A 16,731-nucleotide genomic window follows, 5' to 3' on the forward strand; every position below is an offset into this window, starting at 1 on the left:
CGACTGACCGCGTCGCGGGTACAATCTTAATGTTGGTCTCCCCTTCTTCTGCTTTTGCATTTCTGCTTTTTTCTCACCTTTCTTCTTCCGTCGCATCAACAACCTTACAGTGACGCTTTCGGTACGATATGGTACGTGATATATTCTCACATGCCAATTGAACTGCCACGAATAAGTGCTGCCAGCAGGATAGCAGTGTGCTGGATTTGCTGATCTTTCAGAATCCTTTGCTTGCGGCAAGCAATGTGTTAAACCCGCCAAATGCCAATGATGAGGACAAGCTGTCGGACTACGTACCAAACAGTCGTGATATTTCTGTTTCACGCGCTGTGAGTGATCTCTTGATGCTCCCTTCCGTGCTCTGTCCGACTAGGTCAGTATGATGATTTGAGAATCCCCTTATGCAGACACGTAATAGACGAGTGAGGCTGTAGTGCGAAGGAATGGTGTCTGACATGTCCAGCCTTCCGCAGTCGCATCAGATGAGAGACAAAGCAATACTGCACCGGTCACTCCAGAGGACAGTGATGGTGAAGTCGAGCTCGGAGAAGATGATGAGCTGGACGAGGATGATGTCGTAGCTTCTGCAGTGCGTCCTTTCTCCTCTCCTTGCTCATGAGAATGGTGCTGATGGGGCAGTCAAAGACGACACCCTCCGCTTCACGTCGAGTAAAGGAAGCTCAGGCTAAGAAAGCCGCAAACGCCGAGCGTAAAGCTCAGATCGCCGACATAGGCAAGAAGAGAGGAGCTGTAGAGGAAGCCAAGGTCAGCTTTCTGTATTGTGGGGTATCAAACCTGATGAAGTAGTTTGCGGACTCTATGAAACGCTTCAACTACCTGCTCGGTCAGACAGAGCTATTTCAACATTTCATAGATCTCAAAGTAAGTGTACCTTTGCTCTACAACTCCCATTGCTGAACCTGCAGAAAACCAGGGAACCAGAGTTTGCGGCGATGCTGGACGCGCAGCTGAGCGCACGAAATGGGGCCAAAGGCAAGAAGAAGGCCGAGTGAGCTGATGACATCTTCTTATAAGCAAAACTAAGACAACAGGGATCATCGACATCGCAAATCTGAGAAAGAGGAAGATGAGGAGCTCCTGAAAGAGGAGGATGAGACCGACGAGTCGTTTGTGTTCGAAGAGAGCCCTCCTTGTAAGTCAATCATCGTCTCAGATGGTCCGCGGCTAACGAGCTCAGATGTCAAGGGCGGCAAAATGCGGGATTATCAAGTTCAAGGTCTGAACTGGATGATCTCTCTACACCACAACGGTATTAACGGGATCCTTGCCGACGAGATGGTTTGTCCCATTTTACTCTGGCTTGATGTGTACTAACGAACAGGGCTTAGGAAAAACACTCCAGACTATCGCTTTTCTCGGCTATCTGAAATTTCACCGAGAAACTCCCGGTCCTCACCTGATTGTTGTGCCAAAATCTACACTTGATAATTGGGCACGAGAGGTCGAGAAATGGGTACCCGGTTTCAGGACCATAATTCTGCAGGGAACGAAAGAAGAAAGGGTGAGATTGCTGATCACCGAAGAGAAAAAGGTCTGACCACCTAGGCTGTTCTCGTCACCAACCGAATTCTGACTCAGGAATTCGACATCCTCATCACATCATATGAGATGTGCATGCGCGAGAAGTCCACACTAAAGAAATTCTCCTGGGAGTATATCATCATTGACGAAGCCCATCGGATCAAAAACGTCGACTCACTGCTGTCCCAGATCATACGAACATTCGTCAGCAGAGGTAGGCTCTTAATCACTGGCACTCCTCTACAAAACAATTTGCAAGAGCTGTGGGCATTGTTGAACTTCATTCTGCCCGATGTCTTCTCTTCGAGGTAAGTCGGTCTTCCCTCAGCGCAAAATAGACTAATGTCTTAGTGAAGACTTTGACGCTTGGTTCAAGACCAAAGACGACACGGACCCTGATGCTATTGTCAAACAGCTTCACAAAGTCCTCCGGCCTTTCTTGCTCCGTCGAGTCAAGGCCGACGTGGAGCACTCGCTTCTGCCCAAGAAAGAGATCAATCTATATGTCGGCATGACGGAAATGCAGAGAAAATGGTACAGGATGCTGTTGGAAAAAGACATAGATGCGGTGAATGGTAAGTTTAGATCAGTTGTACAAGAGAAGTGACTGACATTCGCAGGTGCAGGCGGAAAAAAGGAAGGAAAGACGAGATTGCTTAACATTGTGATGCAGCTGCGAAAATGCTGCAATCACCCATATCGTGAGTATCGGCATCATTTACGCCACTCTCATGCTGACAGACAGTCTTTGACGGAGCGGTAAGCGGGCAGGTTTGCAATATGAACAAGCTCATTCCCAGGAACCCGGTCCCCCTTACACAACCGACCAGCACCTCATCGACAACGCAGGTAAAATGGTCATCCTCGACAAGCTGCTCAAATCTATGCAGGCCAAAGGCTCTCGAGTCCTCATATTCTCCCAAATGAGCCGTGTTCTTGATATCCTCGAGGACTACTGTCAATTCCGGGGTTTCCGTATGTTTTCTCTCCGCTGACAAGCCTCAAGACTGACGAGGTAGAATATTGCAGGATTGACGGTGGAACAGCCCACGAAGATCGAATCAGTGCCATAGACGATTACAATGCCCCGGGTAGCGAGAAATTCGTCTTCCTCTTGACTACTCGTGCCGGAGGATTGGGCATCAACTTGGTCACCGCCGATATTGTTGTGCTTTTCGACAGCGATTGGTGCGTGATCAGTTTTGCAATGTCTGCATCAGACTGATGCCTACAGGAATCCCCAGGCGGACTTGCAAGCAATGGATCGAGCACATCGTATCGGTCAGACCAAGCAGGTTTATGTCTTCCGATTCATCACACAGGTCAGCTTGCTATCACGCGTCGTTTCTGCGGTCCGTCGACTAATTTCCAGGATGCTGTGGAGGAGCGAATCTTGGAGCGTGCTACTCAGAAACTCAAACTCGATCAATTGGTCATCCAAGAAGGTCGGGCTCAGCAACCGGCGAAACGTGAGTTTGCAATGTGTGTCTTTGCCCTGCTGATAAATCAGTGGCGTCAAACAAGGATGAATTGCTTGACATGATACAACATGGTGCTGAAAAGATCATCAATACCTCTCAGAGGTTTGCATTTCTCCGTTACTCGCTCCTCGGATAGATCTAACGTTCAGTATGTTGATCGACGACGACATCGATGAGATCATCAAGCGTGGGGAGGAGAAGACTCAAGAGCTCGTCTCCAAATATGCCGGCCTTGACCTAGACGCCTTGAACAACTTCAAGTCCGAAAGCCTCGTCAACACTTGGGAAGGAGAAGACTTCGCTCATAAGGTCAGTCACAATCTTGACCATTCCTCAAGTGGCTGACATGATCAGAGGAAAGGACTGATCTGGATCGAGCCAGCCAAGAGGGAGAGAAAGGGCAATTACTCGGTCGACCAATACTATCGCGACAACCTCAAGTTGACCGCCAGCAAGCCAGACAAGCCAAAAGTGGTGCGGCCACCCAAGCAGGTTCACATCAACGACTTCCAATTCTTCCCTCCACGACTTGTCGAATTGCAAAATCGGGAGTTTGACGCTCACCGAGTAAGTCTCCATCGCCCCCCTGTTGCCCTAGTACTGTGCCCACGATGCCTTTTCATATGCTGACTATCGCAGAAAGCTCAGAAGTACGTGGTGCCTACTCGTGAGCCCGAAGAGGGCGAAACGGCCGAAGAAGTTGAGGCCGAACGGGTCGAGGAGCAGGAACGGATCAATAATGGTATGTGTTGACCTTGTTCCTGTATTGAGGCACCAGCTAACATCTTAGCTGTGCCTTTGACAGAGGAAGAAGTCGCGGAGAAAGATGCACTTGCCGGTGAGGGCTTCTTAGAATGGAAACGGCAACATTTCCTGTCTTTTATCAAAGGTCTGGAGAAGTACGGGAGAGACAATCTTGACAAGGTCGCATTGGAGGTCTCAGACAAGACGGAGGAAGAAGTCAGAGAGTATGCGGCGGTGTTCTTCGACAGATATCATGAGCTAAAGGGTGAGTCCACTCCTTCATCCTTCCAATCCTCTGATCAACACCAAGATTTGGTATGAGACCTGATGAGTAGATGCGGACAAATACATGGATCGTATCATTGCTGGCGAGGCTAAACTCCGCGAGCAACAAGACCGGATCGATGCTCTTCACAAAAAAGTCAGATCGTACACGTACCCCATGCAGGAGCTCAAGATACATTATGGACAAAACAAGGGCAAGTCATACTCGGACGAAGAAGATCGTTTCCTGTTGGTCAGAATGCACCACCATGGACTGGACAGGGATGATTGCTACGAGTTGATCAAGAGGGATATCGGAGAATGGCCCTTGTTCCGGTGAGTGAAAATATGGTGATGAACACCCTCTTTCCCTTCAATCCACCATCCAAGACGAGCTGTAAATATGCGATAGAAGGGCGAGGACTGATGCACAGCTTTGACTGGTTTTTCAAGTCCCGTACGCCCGATGAGCTGCGTAGGCGTGGGGCGACCTTACTACTGTGTATCATGAAAGATAAAGACGCGGATGAAGAAAAGGAGAAGAAACCCAAGGCTGGTGGGAAGGTGAGTCCCATCGTTCTTTCATATCGAAGGGAAACGCATAGGGTATCGATACTCATGGAAAGAAACGACCGATCGAGGAGCTCAAGGCGGGCTCGAGGGATACGACCCCCGCCTCGACCGGAGATAAGAGAGCCAGTAAGTCCTTTGACCCGCTTTTGAAACGTTTCAAGAGCTGATAGTTCAAGATAAGAAGAAAAAGACATGAACGGAGGACGTGAGAAGGATTTGTTTTTGTCTAGATGATGCGCGGAATTGATGCGTCGTCTTGAAACGAAATCCGCACCGCCTCGTCGGAGCATCGTCTCGTCGGAGCATCGCCTCGCACGATTTTCACACGATTTCGTTCCCGGCCGCCTCCGCCCCCAACACACGCACCACTGATAAACTAATCACTTCCAAGCTAATGACTGCCCTACCCGCTTCTTCCCTTTCCCTGTCTGTCTCACTTGATGGAACCGGCTGCTGAACCTACGATCTGGTTGGGTAATCGCTCCTTTGCCTCACGGGCAGAGTTTGACAAGTATGTTGCTGACATGCGTGCCCTACTGTGCGCGGAGCCAGTGCCATATCATCATACCCCTATGACTCACTGCTTCATGCCTGGTGCCACAAATGGCCCCGACATGATGTTTAGAGCGACACTTCACAAGAGACCTCATGGATACTTCTTAACTTGGGTTGATGCTCCAAACATCACCGATGACATTTTCAAGCAAGCGCTTAAGGCATCAGTCACCAGTCAGGCTCACCGCAAAGCCCTGGACCAACCAGGTTCCACAGCTGAAGACTTCCCTGAGTTTCTGTCAACGGCAGCGAGGGATATTCTTGCTGCTAATCTCTATGATCAGCTCAGCATCCAATTGTACAAGGCTCCTGATGACCTCAATGATTGGGAATTTGAGCTGCGGGAGGCAAGAGATAGCAAGGTCATTATCTCCCGTCCAGACAATGACATTGGCAAAGTGGCCTTGTGCTTCCCCAGCACAATGTCTGGGTGGACCGCTTATCTAGCATCATTTGATTTGAATATTCGGCAGTTTGTGACATCCGTTGTGACAGTTGGTGGTCTTGGAAATTACTTTCCACCAAGTTCAGTTGAGTTGGTTGGTTCCGAATTGGGCAGAACTTTTGGGAAGGTGACTTTTGTGTCCAGTGAAACAATGCAGCTTATAAGCGGTTCACAATGTCACGAGACCAACTAACCAGCATTGGGACGATATAACAGTGCCCTTCAGAGGCAGCGGTCTAAACCACTGTGCTAAAAGGCCTATTAACCGGCGGTTACTGCATACCGCCGGTCGCTGGTTAAATACCCAACCCATCCTATCACTATCACTATCAAACTGTCTTGTCACTTCGTGACATTATGCCTTCCCTTTCAGCCCCATCTGGGGCCCCAACAGGGAAGGGTACGATAGGCCGAAAACTTTCTCCGAGAGGGAGGTTTTCCAAGTAGGGACTGAATTTGACCCAGCCCACCCTGGGAGTCGAACCCAGGATCCTACCCGTAACCGCCGGTTAATCTGTCACGAGACCAACTAACCAGCATTGGGACGATATAACAGTGCCCTTCAGAGGCAGCGGTCTAAACCACTGTGCTAAAAGGCCTATTAACCGGCGGTTACTGCATACCGCCGGTCGCTGGTTAAATACCCAACCCATCCTATCACTATCACTATCAAACTGTCTTGTCACTTCGTGACACACAAGCAACAGCGCCAGTGGAAGAGACACCCTGTTGTGATTGTTATCTCTCTAGCAACTTTATTTATCAGTTGCCCGTCACAAAGGATGTATCAAGTCGTGCTTTTAACAACAACCAGAACAGAATATGAAGGTGGGACCGGTCTTTTACCAGCGATCCGCCAAGATCTCAACCACCGCTCAATAGGCCTTTTTGTTGCAGTGTGTCATGAATGTTGTTTCTCCTCTTCTCCTCAGACCAGTGGTGTCATGAATCACAAGTATCAGTTTCCTCATGTTTTAGTTCTGCTCTGATGCCTTTGAGGCAAGAGACCTGAACCTTTAGTTAGTTATGTTATTCTCAGTTATGATGCCTGGTATGGCATGAGACCCAAGACTTCAGTACAGTTGGATTTAAGGTGAGCGTATAGTTCATGACATGATGTGTGCTTTCCTGTGCGGTCCACAGTGTATTACACGCAGCGCGCCAAGAATAGTGTGCAGACGTCTTTGCTAGTCAGAAAATGATAGGTACGCCCAGGCTTACGGTGTTTTTGTCACGAAGTGACAAGACAGTTTGATAGTGATAGTGATGGATGGGTTGGGTATTTAACCAGCGACCGGCGGTATGCAGTAACCGCCGGTTAATAGGCCTTTTAGCACAGTGGTTTAGACCGCTGCCTCTGAAGGGCACTGTTATATCGTCCCAATGCTGGTTAGTTGGTCTCGTGACAGTTTTCCTACGCAGGACGGTTCAACCTGGTAGAAAGCCTGATTTGTCTATATAAACCTGTCACGTGGCACCGCGTGACATCATTTTTCCCCATCAACAAGGTTCCTTTGGACATCAGTTTGCCATCAACGATCCAGTTCTCATGAACTTCATCACCCACGAGGGTATTAGGAGGCTAACTTCGTCGAGGGCAAAGTTAGTCATGTAGGAAGTTAGGGAGATACAAAGTTAGGGAGATACAAAGTTAGGGAGAGACGAAGATAGGGAGATATGAAGTTAGGGAGGCACAAACTTCGTCGGGGACAAAGTTCGTAAGGTACGAAGCTCGGGACTTCGGGTTGAACGAAGTTCTGTGTTGAAGAAGTTAGGGAAGGACGAAGTACGTAAGGGCCGAAGTCCCCAGAGATCTTTGATGATCTCTGGTTGTTGTCTTAGTGATAGAAGTTAGTAAAGTACAAAGTTATTACACCCAGAAGTTATTGTCACCTATTTCATATTTTGAGCAACGAGGTAGTCAAAGGTCGAAGCCCACAAAATTATTGGCCGTCGGTCCTAGGAAGTTAACGAAGATACAACCCTGTGACAAAACCCTACTTAGTATTTTGTAGTCTTCTTTAGTTCTTGATCAAAAGTCACTTCCATTGCCACCCTTTCTTTGAGTCCAGTCCAGTCCAGTTACAGTTACAGTCCAAGTCCTTCCTAGTCTTGTTAGACAAGCCAGAGACATTCCTTGGGTCACAGTCCCATTCCTTGTTGGACTCAGTCCTGTTATCATAAGTATATTCCTTGTCACTCCTAGTCCTTGTCCCCTTGTCCTCTGTCCTCTGTCCTCTGTCCTCTGTCCTCTGTCCTCTGTCCCAGTCTGGGCAGTATCCTTGACAAATGGCCAACAAACCTCCGCTAACCATGTCATACTAGGGCTTTGATGTCTCACTGAGACAGGTGTCATGAACCATGTTGTAACATCCCTGACAACCACCATCATGAACTGTCACAATGTCACGGCCGTCGAACAACTACTTCTTAATAGACCGACGGTCGACGAACCTCGGCTAACTTCACGCTCTGAGTCGATGTCTCACCCAACCAGGAGGGCGCAGACGTCGAAAGGGGTGTAACTACGGCGTACTTCGGCGTAGTTACTCTAACTAGGGTTTTTCTGATGGCGATGTATCTTGATTTATAGCTATCTCTATCTGTCTTTTACTACTGACAACAATCAAGGATCGCTGAAGAACTTCAGCGATCTTCTCAGCTAATATTATCTACTCCTCCTAGACGTTCATCCAACCCTCTCGCGCTTTGACGTACTTCAACGCACTTCGTCCAACTTCCCCGAGCCCTCGGCCATCCTCTTCCTCCTTCGACTAACTCCGCCTAACATCGCCGCACTTCTGCTCCCATTGTCCCTACTTAGCCTAACATCGCCGCACTTCTGCTCCCATTGTTCCTACTTAGCCTAACTCCGTCTAACTTCGCCGTACTTCTGCTCCCATTGTCCCTACTTAGCCTAACTCCGTCTAACTTCGCCGTACTTGGTGTCAGAAGTCCTGAGTTACGTGTAGAGTAAAGAGGTTAAGGCGTGATGGGGTTTTGATGGCCAAAGGAGGGTCATTGTTGGTGGAGTAATCGAGGTGTCACGACGTAGTTCGTGACAGTCGCCCCCTTCTTTAGCCGCGAACGTCCTCGTGAGCGATTACACCTCTGTCGTGGCAAGAGAACTTAGCAGCGTAGTACCCCCATTCTCTCCCTCCCCACGACCAACCTTCACTCTTCTGTTCTTTGCGCCGCACTTCGTAGTTGGGCCTCCTTTCACTCCAGAACCCGACAATGAGACTCCCCTAACTTCGTCGAGGTTTGCCGTAAGAAGCCCTGTGTCTTTTGTAGGTGAGACACGCTTCCTGAATGGCAGCCGAACAACACCGTAGTTTGTCGAAGTAACCCTCGTTTATATTGAGATGAGACACTATAGCGTGGGAATTTTGATCGTCCCTGCGATGCCTTTTGTTGATGAAACGCGAAGGATGCCGCATGTTGACGACGGAGGGGTAACTCGAGTTATACTAAGTACTGAGCAGTTCATCGTCCTTCTCTCTCTTCCCCATCTGTTTTCAAAACTTTCTATCTCTCGCGCTTAGAAAACGGATTTGTTACCTCGACGTATCATCTTTTATTTCTTTAAGTATTTTTAACGTCATGACCCCTCCTACTCCCACCTCTAACCCTTTCGCCGCCATGAGGAACTTTGGTGGTATGGTGTCGTCTGCTCGTGAGTCTTTCCCCTGTACTTACCGCACTTCGCCGCACTTGGCTGACGTTCAGTTTCCTTCGGTGATAGGTCTCGCCAAGTTTCCTCTCTTGGCCTCGGCACTCTTTCCCTGGGGGAACCGTCTGGCGCCGCCTCGCCTCCTCGCTCTGCTTCTCCTCCCGCCAGTCCTCCTGCCGGTTCTCCCGCCCGTTCTCCCTCCGCTTCTCCTCCTGCCGCCAGCCCTCGCCGCAGGACGCCCGCCTTTCGTCCTGGTGAGTCTCCGTCCTCCTCCGACCAGGAGTCGCTCAGTGGTTCGGAGTCGGACGATCAGTCAGACTTCGAAGGAAAAGGGGGTGATTATAGTGATGAGGAGGATCAGGATCGTGAGGGTGAAACTGAGTTAGAAGATATCTCAGATGATGATATGGTGGCGGTTAGTGTAGAGGATAACAATGTTGATAGTCCTGAGTGTGAGTTCTTCGCCCAACCTCCTATACCTTCGCCGAACTTGGCCTTGTTTATCTGTTCTTTAGCTCTCCAAGACATTGCTAACTCGCAGCCGCTCCTGCCCCTCCCCCTGCTCAAATTGTGGGCCAGAAACGACGCCGTTCCCTCTCCTCTTCTTCTTCTTCCTCTTCTTCTTCTTCCTCTTCTTCTTCCTCTTCCGGGGTTCTCCCCCCCCCCGACGCCATCGCCGCTGCCGCCGCTGCTGCTGCCGCCGCCGCCGCCGCCGGTCCTGCTGCCGGTCCTGCTGCCGCCCCCCCCGTCGCTGCTCCCCCCCCTTCTCCCAGAGGGGAGCCTTCGCCCAAACGGGTGAAGAGATCACTGCGGGAAGAAGAGTACTTGTGGGAGAAGATGAAGTCCGAGCCTGGTCGTTGGATCGCGGTTGGTGTTGACGAAGCGTGTGATCGTTGCCGGTGAGTCCACCTATTCGTACTACGCCGAAGTTACTCCTGCTAATTAGTAGACGTGAGATTATCACGTATAATCGTCCAAACTGGCCCTGCCTCAAGGCAGTCAGGCCACACAACAAGGCCCTCCGTTGTGCTTCATGCACGTCTGGCCCCTGCTCCTTCTGTCCCGTTTCCTCTGCCCGGGACATCCCGCCCCGTCCCTTCGACGCTTCTCCTCTCCCCCCTCCCCAGACTCCAGCGTCTGTCCCCCGTTCGCGGGTACCGCCTTCGTCTCTCCGGTCGGTTCGCCGTACTTCGCCGGACCTCCGCCCGTCGCCTCCGTCGCCGTCGCCCTTCGCTCCTGTGGCCGGCCCATCACGTCTCCCGGCTGTTCCTCCTTCGTCTTCTCGCCGTCCTTCGGCCTCTGCTCCTTCGGCCTCCCGTCCTTCGGCCTCTCGTCCTTCGGCCTCTCGTCCTTCGGCGCCACGTCCGTCCTCTCCAGTGGTAGCTTCTCCAAGTCGGCGTCCTTCTGTTCCTCCGGCCACTTCGGCGGCCCCTCCCGTCACCCCTCCCTCTGCTTCCCAGAGGACACCGAAGTCTTCTTTAAAGAAGTCAAAAGGGAAATCTAAAGGGAAGGAGGTTGCCTTCAATGATGGTGATGTGGAAGGTGAAGATACTCAGCGTGCTGGTCCCTCTGCTCCCCGGTTGTCCCTCGTCCACCCTCGTATCTCCCTGGACGTCCGTATTCCTGAGGACGAAAAGGAATTCGCTACTTATCGTTCTCTCGTCCTCGGTCTCACTACTCAGCTCGAGGCCGCCCGAAATGATACATCTCTCCTGCTTGACTTCTCTTCTCGTCAAGCTAACGCTTTAAACAATCTCACTGCGGCGTTAGTAGATGCAGTCAACACTGGGGCTCTGGACGACGGAGCAAGGACGAGGTTAGCGGACGTCTCTCGCCGAAGCCTTACTGAGATAGCCGATGTTCGCCGAAGACTGTTCGACACCCCCTTCCTAGTCACTCCTATGGCGTATGAGCCACCACCGTCCCTTGACTGGTTAGGTCGCCGTAGTAGTTCTCGTGTCCCAGCTTCCGCCCAGACTGCTCTCGACCTCCTCAGTCTTCCCTTCGAGTGTCTACGGACCATACGTTCTCTGTGGAGGACTCCGAGCATGCAAGCTGCTCGAGATGTCCAGGACTTCGGTGACTTCTTTGGGGCTATGAATCGGGCATGGAATGCTTCTCTCTCTACTGCGTTCCCGTCTGAGACTCTCGATCTACCTTCGGTCATCGGTAGCCTCCACACCAATCCCGCGGGACCGAGTAGATCGAAGGAGAAAGGAAAAGGAAAAGGTAAGGGTAAGAGTAAGGACAAGTGAGCGGTACGTAGCTGTAATCCTATGTTGTATGCAGTACGTTCTATCTCCTAGCCCTTCGCAGTCGCCCCTCCTTCGGCTTAGTAGGGTGAAGTTCGTGGAACTTCGCCAATATGTCGTCAGCTCCATCGACGTTCTCCACTGGTTCCCATGATACTGAATCGTCTGTTCCTTCGTAACCTAACCACTCCACCAAGTACTCTAACTTTCCTGACCTCCTATTTACTCTAGAGTCCACAATATCCTTTACCTCCCAAGACTCTCCCACATTGTCTACTTCTACTGGCCCAGGTGGCTCAGCTTGCTGACCAGGAAATATTGGAGGGTGATAAGGACGGAGCAAGGAGACATGGAATACATCATGGATACCTGCCATCGTTCCTGGTAATTCCAATTTACAAGCATGAGAACCTACCTGCCGTACTACCTTGTACGGCCCACTTTGCTTAACATCTAACTTCTTCATTGGTCTCTTCGTCTTAATATTCTCTAACGACAGCATCACTAGGTCTCCTTCCGCGAAGTTCGGCGTAGTCCGGTGTTTCCTATTGTATCCTTCGGCGTACTTCTCATTAGCTTTCTCAATTCCTTCGATACAATCTTTGTGTATTTCAGTCAAGTCTTTTACCACCACCGTAGCAGCGGGCACTTCGACTTCGCTGGCCTTGATTTCTTCAGCCCATCGAGGGTGGTACCCATAGTTCGCATAAAATGGTGTCTTATTTATCGCAGAATGATGGGTGTTGTTGTAGGCGAAGCTAGCTCGAGCAAGCAGCTTCGACCAATCGTTCTGCTGATAAGAAGTGAAGATTCGAAGGTAGAGCTCTAAGGACTGGTTGGTTCGTTCAGTCTGTCCATCAGTCTGCGGATGATATGCAGTAGAGAGATGTAGTCTTATCCCGAGACTATCGGTCAAGTTCTTCCAAAATTTCGAGGTAAACTTCGATCCCCTGTCAGACACTATGTTCTCTGGTAGCCCATGCTGAGCTACCACATAGTCCATTATCAACTCGGATAGGCCAGCTGCGGTTAACTTCGTCGTAGTCGGGATAAAAATGGCCCATTTGGTCAACCGGTCCACCACTACTAAGATGGAATTGTATCCATGGGAATTCGGGAGCTCTTCAATGAAATCCATCGAAATGCTGGACCATGGCTTCGTAGCCACTTCCAGTGGTTTAAGCTCTCCATGGGGTCTCTGCCTGTTAGTCTTTGCTCTCTGACACACCGCACATCCAGCGATGTAATCTTCAACATCCTTCCTTACTCCAACCCAAACGTAGTCCCGTAGGACTAGCTCGAGAGTCTTCGCTGAGCCTGGGTGACCCGCTAGGACCGAGTCATGCCGCGTCTTCATTATCTTTAGTCGAGCATCGGCGTAGTTCGGCACATAAGTTCGACCATCGAACGTGAGGAACCCTCTTGAATTCCATCCCCCACGAAGTATTAAGGGGGACCGCGAGGTACGGCGTAGTTCGGTGACCGACTCTGGTTCCTGCACATTATCGTGACATGTCAGATGAGAGCACTTAGCACAGGTTACCCCCAATAATTCTTCTCTAACCTCCTCCACCTCTTCGTCTTCCTGTATTCCAACTATCAAATCTATAGGGTCAATGAGGTCGTTCTCTCGTACTTCCTTTGTTCCTTGTAAAGCCCGAAGCAGGTGTTGTAACCCAGAGCTAGTATCATCAAGTTCGTCGAACTTCGGAAGCCCTTGGATAAGGTTGCTCTCTTGCACCATAGTACTTCCTTTCCCTGAGTGGTAGTCTGCTCTTCTCGACAGTCCGTCCGGCAGTGTAGCTTGTTTTCCTGGTCGATACACCATTTTAAACCTGAAGTTAGAGAGCTCTTCGACCCACCTACCCTGCCTGGGGCTAAGTTGTTTAGGTTCCATCCAGTAAGTTAAATTTAAGTGATCTGTGAGAACTGTAGTCTCTACCTGTAGTAGTAAGTGTCTCCTTCTCCTGAAAGCTTCAACGATAGCGAGTAATTCCTTTTCGCCTACCGTGTAGTTTAACTGCGCCGCCTGGAACGCTCCGGACTCGATAGCCACCGGGTGTTCTTGCCCCAACTCGTTCACCTGCGAAATTATGAATCCCCAGCCGAAGAACGACGCATCTGTTTGTAGTAGCGTCTTCAACGAAGGGTCAAAGTGAGCCAATACTGGCGCCCTACACATCCTATCCTTCAATTCTTTAAAGGCTCTTTCCTGCTCTACTCCCCAAACAAACGGCACATCTTTCCTGGTGAGGTCATTGATCGGTTTAGCAATCTTGGAGAAGTTGGGGACAAAACGCCGATAATAACTGACAACTCCCATAAATCCCCTACTCTCTCGCAAGTTCTTAGGACGGGGAAAAGATACGACAGCATCGATGTAATCCGGGTTACTGGAAATTCCCCTCTGTGAAACCACGAACCCCAGGAAGACTACCGAATCTCTCTCAAACTCGCACTTACTGGCTTTAACGAACAAATTTGACCTCCGAAGCACTTCAAACACCTTCGCCGTAGTTCCCCTCAGTTCTTCCAACGTCTGACCGTAGATGAGTATATCATCTATGTAGACTACTACTCCCTTTCCCAGCAGCTCTCGAAAACTTTCATTCAAGAAGTGCTGAAACACAGCGGGAGCATTCCGTAGGCCATCTCGGACAACAAGAGACTCGAACATACCGTACTGCGTCCTGAACGCTGTCAGGTGTTCATGACCTTCCTTTACTCGTAGGAGTTGATAAGCCCCAATTAGGTCTAACTTGCTGAAGTACCTCGCTCTTCCCAGCTCTTCGGTTATCTGGCCGATCAGAGGCAGAGGATAGGCGTCGGGTATCGTTGCCTCGTTTAACTTTCGGTAGTCAATGACCATTCGCCATTGACCTTTTGCCTTCTTCGGTACCAAGAACATCGGTGATCCGTAGGGCGAATTACTGGGTCGAATTCTTCCGGCCGACTTTTCGCGATCTAGGATGTCTCTCAGCGCACTTCTCTGATCTTCTCCAAGCGAGTAGAGTGGAGCAACCTTCAGGTTCGCCCCCTCCTTAAGATCAAACTCCAAATCATAGCTCCTCGAGGGAGGTAATTCCTCACCTCCCTTCCTTGGGTTAAAGACATCAATGAACGAGTGGTATTGTTCAGGAACCACCTGATACAATTCCTCCTGTTCCTCCGGACTCAGTTCATCCTGATCATCTTTGTCTCGGAGATCTATCGCGTCCGTCGGAGTTGGCAGACCTATGGCCGCTAACTTCGCCGCACTTGGTGGGGTTGGGATGGGAAATTTCACCGAGTTGTCTCTTCCATCAAGGACAACCCCTTCCTTCCTCATCCAATCCCACCCTATCACAACATCTGCGTCGCAGAGCGTTGTTACATCGAGACGAACAGATCGCACTTCGGCGTCCTTCGTCAAACTAAATCCGACTTCGACAAACTCAGTGATGGGTCCAGCGACACTCACCGAGCCGTCGAACATGTGAACGGGTACGCTCACCTGATATCGCCTCTTTTCTACACCTATCTTCGCTGCTGCCCTAGGGCTTATATATGAACAAGTAGCTCCAGTGTCCCAGAGCGTAGTTAGCTTTATTCCATTAATGAAAATGTCCGATTTAGGTTGATCTCTGGAAACGGAAGGGATGAGGAGATGATTATCGACATTGCATGAACAAGGGGTACTGAGTGGTGTATTTTTGTATTCACAATCCTCTGGCTCCATCAGCTGTGTTTCTTTTATGGGTTTGGGAATGGTGGCCGAGAGAATATGGCGGACCCGCCGAGCCTCGCCTACTGCGACAGGTCCTCTTCTTTTCCCTGGTCCTCTTCCAAATCTACTTCTCCTCCAACCGCATTCAAGTTCCTCCTCTGTCCGAGAGGTACTGCGTTCCCTCCCGATCCTCCACCACGTTCTCCGAACTTCTCCCCCCATGGAGGCAACAGTCCAACCTTAACCTTAGCCTCCCTTACAGGGCATTCCTTCAGCCAATGTCCTGCTTCACCACACTCGGTACACTTCCCCTCCTTCCTCCTTGTCTCCCTCAGATCGGAGCTCGGCCTAGGCCATCTTCGGCGAACTTCGTCGATGTTTGGCGGTGTACTCTTTACCACCGTCGACATCATAGCCGCCTGGGCACCACCCTGCGCCGAAGGTTGCCCCTTTTCCCATTTCTTCTCTTCTTTCTTCTCCGTCCTCTGACTTTCCACCACTGTCGTTGTCCTTATCCCTCCTTCCCTTTTCCTCTCTGCCTCCTTCTCCACTTGTCTCCTCCACAGGCGGTTGTCCAAGGGAATCACAAACTCCAATAGCTCTTTTACAGTCCCAAACGATCTACCGTGTCTTGCGATTTCATCTAGAAGGTGCGATTTTAGTCCTTTCTTGGCTCGGTCAACTAGGTTTCCATCATCAGACCACTTGAGAATCGCAACATGTCGCTGAAAGGCGGAGAAGTAGTCCGAAGCAGACCCGGTTTGCTTGAGGTCGTTAAGTTGTCGGGCCGCAGTTCCTTCTTCGTCTGGATCACCAAAGTTAGTCTTGAGGTACTTAACGAACTGATCGTGTGTCGTGAGGTACTCAGGAAGAGGTCTTTTGGATAGATCGGGCTGCACTGCAAGAAGAGGTGTTTCGCGTAGATGAGAGATCATGAAAAAGACTTTCTTAGTGTCGTCGGGGAAAAGATGAGAGTTCAATTCGAAATGTACGTCGCACTCAGACAGAAAGGCGGTTAACTTGTTCCGATCTCCTCTCCAGAGGTCTGGGTTAGGTAGCTTTATCCCCTTCCGTTGTTCGCCCACTACGCTTGGGGTCGCCGAAGTTTGCCGTCCCATGGCGTACCTCACTCCTTCTGATATCCCTTCTGCAATCCCGCCCACTGTATCCCTTTCTCTTCTCTGTTCCCATTCCTCCCTACGCCTTCTCTCCTCCATCATGTCTTTGTTCATATTCGCCACCATCTGCATCAAGGCCAACACCACCCCTTGTGTTCCTTCTTCTCCCAAGTTCGCCGTACTTCCAGTGTTTTCTCTTGGGCGTGGGGTTTGGTCTGACCCAAGTGGGGATCCCACAGGTGGGAGAGCATTAGACGGAGGAGAAGGAGGGTTAGAAAGCACCGGTGGAACGAACTCATCTCCTTGAATTGACCCCCCCACACTATCCTCAACTCCAAGGTCCTGCCCCATTGCTCTGCTAAGCTCCTCCAACGCTCT

The 16,731-nt window shown here is 50.4% G+C and overlaps 2 protein-coding genes across 2 annotated transcripts; both read left to right on the forward strand.

Annotated features, from left to right (window-relative positions):
* Positions 1-128: 128 nt before the first annotated feature.
* On the forward strand, positions 129-4,800 carry TREMEDRAFT_68987 (uncharacterized protein; the record flags this gene model as incomplete). Its single annotated transcript, XM_007005152.1, has 26 exons — positions 129-131; positions 222-329; positions 464-589; positions 640-765; positions 808-882; positions 927-1,009; positions 1,053-1,153; positions 1,199-1,299; positions 1,343-1,522; positions 1,567-1,850; positions 1,894-2,117; positions 2,163-2,243; positions 2,300-2,301; positions 2,343-2,517; positions 2,562-2,730; positions 2,777-2,864; positions 2,915-3,011; positions 3,053-3,125; positions 3,173-3,332; positions 3,378-3,590; positions 3,663-3,765; positions 3,814-4,032; positions 4,103-4,367; positions 4,466-4,595; positions 4,658-4,730; positions 4,781-4,800. The coding sequence occupies 26 exons, from the start codon at positions 129-131 to the stop codon at positions 4,798-4,800; spliced, it is 3,279 nt and encodes a 1,092-aa protein (XP_007005214.1).
* A 4,407-nt stretch (positions 4,801-9,207) lies between these two features.
* TREMEDRAFT_62864 (uncharacterized protein) lies at positions 9,208-11,532 on the forward strand (the record flags this gene model as incomplete). The annotated part of the gene is made up of 5 exons (XM_007005069.1): positions 9,208-9,280; positions 9,334-9,531; positions 9,595-9,729; positions 9,819-10,176; positions 10,227-11,532. The coding sequence occupies 5 exons, from the start codon at positions 9,208-9,210 to the stop codon at positions 11,530-11,532; spliced, it is 2,070 nt and encodes a 689-aa protein (XP_007005131.1).
* Between the last annotated feature and the right edge of the window lie 5,199 nt (positions 11,533-16,731).

This window comes from Tremella mesenterica (assembly GCF_000271645.1).
Source record: "Tremella mesenterica DSM 1558 unplaced genomic scaffold TREMEscaffold_6, whole genome shotgun sequence".
In the NCBI taxonomy this organism is placed as follows: Eukaryota; Fungi; Basidiomycota; class Tremellomycetes; order Tremellales; family Tremellaceae; genus Tremella; species Tremella mesenterica.